Source organism: Aplysia californica, unplaced genomic scaffold, assembly GCF_000002075.1.
Source record: "Aplysia californica isolate F4 #8 unplaced genomic scaffold, AplCal3.0 scaffold01102, whole genome shotgun sequence".
NCBI classification, from domain to species: Eukaryota; Metazoa; Mollusca; class Gastropoda; order Aplysiida; family Aplysiidae; genus Aplysia; species Aplysia californica.
Genome location: NW_004798372.1, coordinates 143702 through 155091, shown reverse-complemented (window position 1 = coordinate 155091; position 11390 = coordinate 143702). Strand labels below are relative to the sequence as shown.

General features: G+C 40.4%; 1 protein-coding gene across 3 annotated transcripts in view; it reads right to left on the bottom strand.

The window, feature by feature from the left end:
- Positions 1-3522: 3522 nt before the first annotated feature.
- Positions 3523-11390, bottom strand: part of LOC101858535 (zinc finger protein 143) — a 23393-nt gene continuing 15525 nt past the window's right edge. For all 3 annotated transcript variants that reach the window (XM_035973288.1, XM_013090002.2, XM_035973287.1), the window contains exons 7-10: positions 9428-9517; positions 7424-7669; positions 5736-5849; positions 3523-4820 (exon numbers count right to left, since the gene is read on the bottom strand). In XM_035973288.1, the coding sequence (XP_035829181.1) occupies positions 4147-4820; positions 5736-5849; positions 7424-7669; positions 9428-9517 (1124 nt within the window). In that variant the 3' untranslated portion in view covers positions 3523-4146. The remainder of the gene's footprint in view (positions 4821-5735; positions 5850-7423; positions 7670-9427; positions 9518-11390) is intronic.

The following is an 11390-nucleotide window of genomic DNA, read 5'->3' as shown; positions in this document are numbered from 1 at the left end:
CCCAAATCTTTCCCTACGAAAATTAAATACTTTTTAGTTAACGAAATAATCAGTTAAAACCGTTGAGATTACTTTGGAATTTAGAATATTTTGCCTTCAGTTTCACAGAAGGAACGCACGTACACCCTTGTTCGTTCATCCAGTCACTGTCGTCACGGCAAGAATTACAAAAACAGTAAAGGTAACCTAATGGCCAGATGCATTATCTATTTAGCCTTGGAAGGGCTCAAAGGATGAGCCAGGCCAGTTTCCAAGGTCATTCATTTTCTTTGTGAACTCTTCTTGTCACAGTAAATCATTTTTTTTAAATCGCGAAAACTAGATCAAGTATGCATTAGTAAAGAGGGTTCATATTCTGTAAGGCCTAACAATAGGATGGAAGATCAGGACCTGAAAGACCCAGTAACCAACACGCTCATTGGTCTTGTCCTCGTTGGGAATGTCTTGCTTTCGATTGCACGCATACATACACAGAGACAGACACAGGATATATAACACGTCTAGGCTTTTCTAGGAACCGAGGCAATCTTACTTTTGAACTCAACTATAGGCTCCTCTCTCCGTTACTCCTGACTTTCTACTGCTACTCCTGGGTTCCTCTTACTCTTACTAACACTGCTGTCTTTCAGCTACACCCCTGATCTTATATATGATTGTAAAGAACGAACTCGAACACCTGGCCATCTCGGATAACAGCTAAAAATCTCGGAGGTCCCGCGTGCAAGTTGCGCAGATTAAGGGTTCCTTGGTGGTCTTAAAATCGATAAATACGAGTAGGCTTCGAATGCCACTTGGACAAAATTCAAATTTAATTCATACCAAACTGAAAATACTCTAGTCAGTATATCAAAAAATATAAGAATACCTTCGAAGTCGGAATGTGGCTGTCGAGAGGCAAGGGTACAATGACCTATGAAGTGGGGGAAAACGGTCACGTTAGTAAAAATCAGTTGCACAGCAGGTTGAAGAACCAGCAGTCGGCTACCCCCGAGATCTCTAGCAGGGGAGCAAAAAGAAGAAAAAGAAAAAAGAATCTACCTAACGGCATTTCTAAGCCCCACCCACATTTAGACCCCCCCCCCCCCCATCACCGTCAGCCAAACACGCGCCTTTGAGGAATTTTGAACCAGTTATTGCACGGTTGGTTTTAAACTTAAATTTTTTTTTAAACGTGTCGGAATCGAAGACTTAAGTTTGACTTCGAAATGCGAATCCCACATGAGCCAGAATTTTATGTTTACTTTTCGGAAATTCTGTACTCGGCCTGGTGCCTTTTGCTCTGGAGGCGTGGTCAAGGAGAGCGTGGGAGGAAGGAGGAAGATAACCTGTGCTCCTTTGGCGAGTATATACTCCGAGTAAGCGCAAAACTTCAAATTTTGAACGTTGGGGTAGGACAAAAAGAAAGAAAGAAAGTAGTTGTTAATATTTTGCTCCCCCGCCCCCAAAATATAAAAATAAATAAATCTAGATCAATAAATTAATTAATAAATTATTATTTTTAAAAACCAGTCACATAAAATTGAATGTATTAATTCATTGGGAGTCGGGATGCTTTAACCAGTTTACGGCTCCGCGATTCAAAAGCGGCTCACTTTCTTGTCAGGTACCAACCCAGCCAGTGCGGCGAAAATCCACGACAAAAACGAAAAATTCGCAAGAAGTCGAAGTTGAAGACTGGATAAAAATCTTCTCCACGTGAGAACTGGGTTCATGCCCATCAGAAGCAAGGCACACACCGGTAGGCCTTTATTCAGCAGTTACACCACACACACACACGCCCCCCCCCCCCCCCCCGGCACCACACACACACACACACACACACACACACGTACACATGCTCACAACTCTCTCTCTCTCTCTCTCATTCATTTCACACACACGTACATAAAAAAAAAAACATACTCATAACTTCGTCTCCACCTCTCACCATCTTTCTCACACACCTGAACACAAATGCTCACACACACAAACACACACGCACGCATGTAGGCCTATGCACGATAGCGCGCGCACACACACACACACACACAGACACACACACACACATACGTCGGCTCCAAATCTTGGAGAATCGAACACGGCACCTGGCCTTCATAACTTCACTGTACTGTTTTTCTGCACAATTGTCTTCTCCTTTTTTACTCTTTTTACTAGTCTTACGTTTGCCGGCAGGAGGAACCGACAGTTCCACGGCCTGGTTCACGATACTCAGAAGTCACACTTCCCAAAAAAGCTTGTTCAGTTGCGCAATACAGAAGGAACATCTTTACACTACACCATATATATATATATGTCTTTTCCTTGTTTCAACCCAGAACACCTAACAGCCTTAATACGGTACTAAGACTTAGTAGAAGCATGACAATGCATAACATCTAGAATCTTTGAGAACTTTTCATCAGAAAAGAGGAAAGAAAAAACTTGTTTTTTTAATTGTCGTTTGGGGGTAAAAAAACTAAGACAAATGTAGAGCTTTCCTTGTTTCACCGTGAGTCAACCACTGACTAAATGCCCCCCAAAAATGAACAAGCAAACAAATAAAGCAAACGAAGCAAAACAAGAACCTCGACGAATTGTACCTCTACATGTAGGCCTATATGAAAGACAAGAGGCTTAAGTTGGTTGCTTTTAAGGACAAGTGGGCTATCCCGAAAAATGCTGTTTTGAGAAAATTGAAGGTAAAACAGCATTTTTCGGGATAGCCTTCTTGTGCTTAAAAGCGACCATTTATACTTGTATGATGAACAAATAGATGTTGAATAGTAAAGAAGGAGCAAACCACACCAAAGCACCCACCAACTACCCACTTTTGACAGGGGACCCTTCACCCAGATACCAAAGTGATGAAAAAGAAAGGGCAATTTTTTGGCAGAAGAAATACTTTACATAATTCAGATTATTTTGGAGCCGGGCTGCTTCAAGACCAACCCAGGCAGTTTGAGAAAAATCCGAGGAAGAAGGCTTACTTCCCAGGTAAAACATACACCGGATTATAACAGTCAGTATAACACAGATAGAAGGTAGAACACTGTGTAACACAGAAGACTCAAAAACATGCAACCGTCGGTTCTGTTTTTTTTTCTTGTTCTCTAAAATATTCCTCAATAGACTACGGATCCCTCAAACTACCGAGGCCAGTCCCTACGAATTTGAGGTATTTGTGCTAAACTGTATCTAGTCTTTCTTCACCATGGTGCGACCAAGTGAGACTCAGAGAGAGTCACATTCACATCTTTTGCCCATTTTTATAATACATTAGTTTATTTTTTAGTGAAAAGAAGCACATTGACACAATAAATTCAATAACGGGTATTTAGTCCAGGGAAAAAGGAAGACAGAGAAGAACAATAAAGAGAAATAAAAGAAACAGGGCCTACTAGTGGTGCCCACCAACAACCCACTTTCCACCTGTTAAAAAAAAAGTCCTGCCACTACACCACCAGCAGCAGCCCATGAAACTTTAAACACAAATCTCAACACAAAACTTACCGAAAAAATTGATGAACAAAAACAGTATGTGACTCAGTTTCTACATAGTATACAGAATTTATTTTGTGAGATTCAACACTGACAGCATCTCATTAAATATATATAGAGAGACAGTGGTCATAGTAGTCATACACAAAGGGACAAAATCTTTTACGTGGAATAGCAAAAAAGCCAGGCAAGAATGCAAAGTGTCAGCAGCACAGGCAAGAAATAGACTACAGACTGACCACAGATGTTTCATGTCCGGACAGAAAGTAGGCACGGTACTCACTCTGGACAACGCTGCACCACTTTAGTCCATTAAAAACTATGTGCACACACCGGAATCTTTCTTGACCAGTCCGATTATTTCAACTGGTCATTAATCCTAATAATAAACTGCTACAGTTTACTGTGTTTTATTTTTCAGTTCACATAATTTCATAGTCGCTCAAAGATTATATTAATCCATAGTTTTAGAAATAGAGAGAGGACGTATGCTCGATTAACGAGTCACAGATCATTATCATGTGTATATATATATATATATATATATAATATATATATATATATAAATTTTATTTATTAGCTGTGGTCAGTTCATTAAAATAAATATAACGGAGCATTACTCAGGAACAAAAGGTACTGGGCACTTACAGCTAAACCTCCACCTCATTTTCACATCGACTTCTCTGGCTCCTCATCACACTCCATCATGGGGTCCATGTGCATCTCCTGGTGACCCGGACTATGACTCAATTGATGGGGACCTGAACCTCTCCCTCCCTCAGACACACCCGATCCACCCACCCCTCCAACCAGCGAGGTCCGATGCGGGTGAGCATCCTGTCCAATTGTCCCACCGTTTCCCACCCCATCATCCTCCATTCCATCCGACGGGTGAGAGAAGTGGTGCGAGTCTACTAGTTTATCATCCCCTGCACGGCACAACGTTGGGGTTGGCGGGGGAGACGACAGGCTGTAGTGTGCTGCGACCGTCACTTCCTCCGCACCGATCAGCTCCGAATCGGGAAGATGGAGACAGTCGGAAGTCATGTCTTTGTCTGTGCTGCATCCCGAGCTGACGTACTCCGACAGCCCCATCTGAACGGCGGATTGGTGCAAGTCTTCCGAACCTGTGACTTCCTCATGGTGAGGGTAGTCGGCGTGAGTTATGTGCCCTGCATAGTCCACCTGCGTGGTCACGTAGCTGGCATGAGTTACCTCCTCGTGGTCCAGGATGTCGGTGGCGTACACAATGTCACCGGGAGCCCCGCCTGCCTCGTACACACCAGCTTCTGACAGAACCAACAACTCATCAGACTTGTCCGGGAGTGATCCTTCCTGGACACCTGCAATGACAGCCAGAGGAAGATGTTTTGGTAAACAGTGGAGTTGAGGCTATGTCTTACAAAAAAGGGAAACATCACAATGTGTGAAGTGGGAAGGAAAGAGGGTTACTTTCGCTGATATTTTTTGAAATTGTAAAAATATGTTTTACACCTCAATTAACATATTTTTGATCATTCATTGCGCTGACACGGAGACCTTCAAGGAAAATACTTCCCATACAAGATTCAAATTCGTGCCTTCTGCATGCAATAGTTAAGAGCCTAGCTATTTACACTACAAATGCGGGTGAAGAAATTTTTCATAATTTATGGAGCACAGCATGTCTGATAAGGCCACGACAAATGGTACAACTTAAGCAGTTGTTTACCCCTAGAGACTGAACTTGAAGAGTTACATAAATTTATATCCATGCCAAATGTTTTCCCTTGTTGAAAGGGTGAAGGGTCTTTCATGGTATTTTGAAAGCATCCAAGCAGATGATCATCAATGTCTGTTCCAGATCTAGCACTTTATGATGATGAGGTCATTCACACCCTTATCAACTGGACTGAGAGGGATATATCCCAGCAGAAAGACCAAGATATAATAATATGTTAAAAATTCTCCCCATGTGGGAATGGAACAAAGGTCCTCTGCATGCGAGAGTGAAGCATCTCATCAAGAGTTGCAATGAATAAAATCTACTCAATGAAGGGCCATAAGAAAGCTTTCCAACAACTTGGTTCTCTAAAAATTCAGTAAGCTATAACAAGTACTTTATTTTGTGGCATGCTCTCTAAAAATTACAGAAAAACAGGGAAGAACTGTATCTACTAGTGGTGCTTTATAATTGGTGCTCAAATAAAAAGATGAGTAACAAGTTTCAATTAAACGTTTTAAATATAAAGAGTAAAAAAAAAAGAAAGAAAACTCACCATGCGTGTTCAGCAGGCTGCGAGCGAGAGTGTGCTCCATGGACTGCCCACTGACAGTGACAATGTGTTCACTCAAGCCATGAGAGAATACCATAGACTCTGATGTTGGCAAACCTGAAAAGATGAGAAAACTCTTAATAAAGTAATCAAATTACGGAACCCTTTGTTTACTACTGTACTCGAAAAGGACAGAACCAAATATCAGACAACTTTTTTACTTTTCACATAAAAATAATGTACCTGTTATTTTTACAAAATTATTTTTTTGTTAGGAAATAAAAACCATTTCAAGCAACTAAATATTACCAGAACCTCCCAAAAATTGAGCGTACCTATCATTTCCTGAAGTTTCAACCCCACCAAAATATATGCTATTTACAAGAGTCCCCCCCCCCCCCCCCCAAATCCTCTTTGTAAACTCCCTCGACAAAAAAGCAGCAGAACCAGTATAGAGATCTTTTATTTGACAAAAGTTTCAATAAAAAAGCATTTATTCCCAGTTTTTAAAGTTTTTATATAAAAGTATTACGGCACTTGCAACACAATAAAGTCATATAAGTGCTGAAGATTAGAGGTGTTACAAGTAGACCTGCATGTGAGCCTCAACCACATTGTCTGAAAATTTTGCACCCCCCCTCATAACTTATAAGTATAAGAGCTTTTAAATTGTGGGTGTCATAAAATGAAAGACTTCCGAGTAACGAGCGACCACCCGAACAAACACAATAACGAAGAGACCTAACCCTAACACAGACCCTACCCCAAAATAGAACCTGCAACGACCCACATGTAAAAAGACCAGAACAAGTCAAAAAAAAAAAAAAAAAAAGCACACTTCAAAACAAACAAGGAGCATAATAATAATATATGGCCTACATTGCTATAAAGTAGAGTTAGATACAATAATACAATAGAATTGGAAATATGAATCTTTCTCTATAAATATCTAGTTATAAATAGATCTAGTGAACTAAATAAATCTAGATCTAGATCTAGATCTAGTAGAACAAGTGAATAGGAATAGGCCTTGAATGAGAAATCCGCATCCGATTCCGAACAGAGGGACTCAGCTGAGTCTACCTAGGATTCTAGATCTAGAGTAGATTAATTAGATCATTATTCTAAGTAAATAATTCACGCACCTGATGAAATGCGTTTTACCAACATTAATATTTCTAGCACAACCTACGGTTTGACACAATAGAATTGGAATATGAATCCTCCATTGAGGTCTATAATGATCTATAAATCTAGATCTAGAGTAAAACAAGTGAGTCGGACTTGAAAGAATCCACATGATCTGAACTATCAGTAAACAAACGAAATTCAAAACGGCCGCTCGAGCACGAAACTGAAAGTAGATAATTTAGGTCGTCGTACTTTTTCGTATTCGTATTTCTACTCAGGTTCTGACAATTATGTCGGAAACGCCGACGTCGGCACAAAAACGAAAGCGGCCGGCTCGCGGGTCAGGTCGCGATTGTCGGATTTCAGACGATTGTCGGCAAACATGCAGGTCTATACAAGAGAGTAACATACACAAAATAGAAGGAGGACAGATCAGAACGATAGATGTTTGACAGGAAAGAAGGAGCAAACAACATCAGAGCACCCGCCAACCACCCACTTCCCAGTTTTTAAGCCACATAATTTCTGAGAAGAGACAGAAAAAGGCAAACAGCACTAACCCTGGTACGAATTATTCAGAACAAGGACCTGTGGGGAACAAGACACTTCTCCACAACTCCCTGGTGAGCTGTTAGGATTCCGGGACAAGTGGCTCTTCTCCGCAACTTCCTCTTCAAATCTGTCAGACGCATGCTCACTGGATCGTCTCATGTCCTCATCCAGCTGATGTCGCAGCATGTGCTTCCTCAGACTGCCACTCTGGGTGAACGTTTTGTTGCACTTCTCACAGTGGAATGGTTTATCACCTGAGAGCAATGACAGGAATGATGAGAGGTAAAAGCTCACAGCATGATGGTTCTCTTGTCTGAGTGCACGCACGTATTTCATATTCAGAGGCATGTATAAAAATTTGCAGGTTGTTACAGGGTGAACGTTTTGTTGCACTTCTCACAGTGGAATGGTTTGTCACCCGAGAGCAATGACAGGAATGATGAGAGGTGAAAGCTCACAGCATGATGGTTCTCTTGTCAGAGTGCACATATTTCATATTCAGAGGCGTGCATAAAAATTTGCAGTTTGTTACAAGCGCCACTAGTTGGCCCTACTGCTTTTCTTTCCATTTGTTGGTTTTCTGGAAGAGGCACCACTGGCAGGTCCTACTGCTTTTCTTTCCCTCTATTATTTTCTGTTTCGCCGGTGTTGTTTTTTTCCATGCACTAAATGATTGTTATTGTTTTGATTTTGATATATCCTTCTTTTTTTACTCAGACTAAAAACTCTATTTCGTATCTCAGTCTCTCAGTCTCAGTTATTCGCATCTAAGGTCTGTGTGTTTTATGTCTTTTGTTAAGATATTTCAAATCTTGACTCAAGTTATTCTTTTTTTCCATAATGCGTAAAATGTTATACCTTACCCTGGGTGATAGCCTCATTGCATTTTTCACAACTTACTGTTGCATAACTGTTACATCTTTTTTTAAAAAATACAGATATCTTACTTTCCCCTTAGCACAATTCAAATCATGTAGGAGGTGGGCTTTCACCTTGCCTGCCAGGACCAACCCGGGCTGAGAGTGAAACAGAAAGACAGAGATAATAAAAATTCTGCCCATACAGGAATCGAACTCAAGTCTTCTGCATGTGACAACAAAGCCCCTAATTACAAACACCACAGACACCAGTGTTGTTTATTCTGAGTTTGCATATTTTGTATCTTTAGTCTGCGTATTTCATATAGAATCTTCAGTCTGTGTATTTTGTAACCTTGGCTAGAATTCTTCGTATCATGGTCACAGGGTGTCAGGCAAAAGGAAAATTATCAATAGAAATATTCATTTAAAAATAGAAATGTATACAACGGCAGTGTCACGCATTCGGGGTTGAAATGCCATGCAATACAGCTCTAGGTGTGAATCGAAAAAGACTCCACAAAACGGCGCTCTAGATGCTAAATGGTTAAAACAAAATAATATTATCAAGAAAAGGCAAGGGCAACAAGCAAGGGAGATTACTTCTCCAAGTATTTTATGCAAAAGTATTACTACGGTTACATCCCCTCATCAAGAAGTACGCCCCAGTGCTGCATGAGCTGTGCATTTCTTGGATCAGATTTGTACCTTATTTGACAGAAACGGACAATTTTTATAATAATCTTAGATTCATAAGCACAACAGAGATGCCATTCCAAGACAAGATCAACAGACAGAAGATGGCAGTGCTCCAGTTACCAATACTTCACTGCTGTTGGTCAAATATGGAACTTTTCAGGCATGCAGAAACATTGTTATAAAAAGTGATTGGTAAGACGCGGCTGTCATCTCATGTCACCACTCCGATCCTGACGCCAGATGGTAAAAAAAACAAACAACAACAATCATCACCTAACGGGTAAGCTTAGTTGTTTCTCTAATTATAGAAAAGTACCTTGGAATGAGAGAACGGGGCAGGGAACACAACCGGCAGACAGAGAGACGAGAGGAGGAACAAAAAAGGAGAGGAAAGAATAAAAACACTATGATGCCAACATCCACCCTAAACAACTTGGTGTGTCGAAGAATATTTACCTGAATGTGTTCGCTTGTGTTTGCTCAGACTAGACTGCTCTGTGAACCGTCGGCTACAGTCACGATGATCACAGACAAAGGGTTGTTCACCTAAAGAAATGAAAGATGTCTATAATCAGTAAATACTTTGTTCTTCATTATAGTGCTGGGGGCAGGGGGGGGGGAGAGGTGGATTTATAAAAATACAGACCAGTGGGGGAAACTGTTTAGTTTAATCCCGTCATAGTGAACACCCCTGTGCATACGGGAAAATTGGACTTCAACACTAGCCTCAATAAAATACTACCCCCCCACCCCCAGCCTCTGCCACTTGATCTTTGTTCCACATTGTCATCACTACTATTTATACTTGATCTAGACCTTGATCAATATCCAGATGTAGAAGGACCAGCCACACCATCTTCTGTGAACTCATCACTACTTTCATTCCTTAGTATCGGACTCTAGCGATCAAATGTCTCCTTCTCCCTCACTGTTCCCTTCATTTTCACTTTCCCCGTAAATTATTGTCATCATTGCCTGAACCATTCATAACCTCATCAAAGGTTTCAATAGCTGAGAACTGAGGTCTATACTGATAACTCTTTTCCATAGTAACAAAGAGAAGTCAAGGAAATTGAACATGTGGTAGAAATACTCACAAAGAAATCAAACACGAACAAAAACCATACTTGAAATGGACACTACAAGGCAGGGGAACTAACTCCAGTAATTAATTTTTGCATTATCAGTGTAGAACCCCTTTTACTGTATGTTAATTTCGACACCTCACAGGCCTGAGAAATTCTCAGATTCCATGGCCTACAAGCTTAGTTTCGTGAAATTCTCGGGGCAAGGCAGTCAAGGGGTTAAGATTTGTGCTTTAAACTCCTGTCTGGAAAAGATTTAAAAAAAAAAAAAACCTATAAAAAGTATTTCTTCTACTCTTATCAAAAACATCACAAAATAAATAAAATGTATTAAAACCAACTACAGTCAACCAAGGATGAGTTCATGTCCTCAGGGAAGTGGAAAATAAATCAACTCATCCGAAGTTAAACTTAACCATTAGGAATGGTAAACTTGAGTTTAACATTAGGCTACACTACATGCACCAATTCAGAACAACAACAAAATAATACATCAATGCTGTTTACCAAGAGCTGTTACAGCCATGTATGGCTATTAAAAATATTTAAAAATGGTAAAGGTAAAGTTGGTCCCCCATTTCGAGCTGCTGAACCTAATGAGCAACATCTGAGATCACTATGGGGGTCGCAGTGAGATTGGTGGTAATTTTTTTAGGAACAGGAAATTGCTGGCTGTGATCATCAGGAGGCAAGAGTGGGAGGGGTGCGTGTGAGTCAGTGTGTGTAATGATAATACTAATTGCATTTATATAGGGGCATATCCATGCTCCACAGAATGGTCTTTGCACTTAACAACTATTATCCCCCAGCAGACCCTAGAACACTCAGAGACATTCAGTGTTCTTGTCTTCCCAGGAAGCATACAGTGCAAGCAGCGGATTGCATGTGTTCAAACACTAACAAACCGACAAGATCTTTCGCTGTCTATAGCTGATCTTATCAGAGTGAAATGAGGAAAATTCATGTAGTGCTTTTCCCAAGGACACAACATCAGACCCATGACAGGAGTAGAGCCCACTCACTTATAGTTGCTTGTATGATAGCCTAACAAATTAGCCACCAGCCCTACTTTTAAGGGGAGGTGGCTAATGAAAATGCCAAAACTCAGTTCCAACCATTTTGTAGCCACTTTGTATGAATCAATGGATACATACACTTAAAAAAAAGAGGTTTTGTGAAATAAAAAATTCATTTTTTATTTTTTCGTTCTTGTGGCGGCAAAAAATGGCGCTGATTCAGCAAAATTTCTTTATAGTTTATAAACAGTGTTTCTACAAAACCAATAAAGATAGAAGCTTCATACTTGGTATATATGTTATATATTGCTTGCTTCT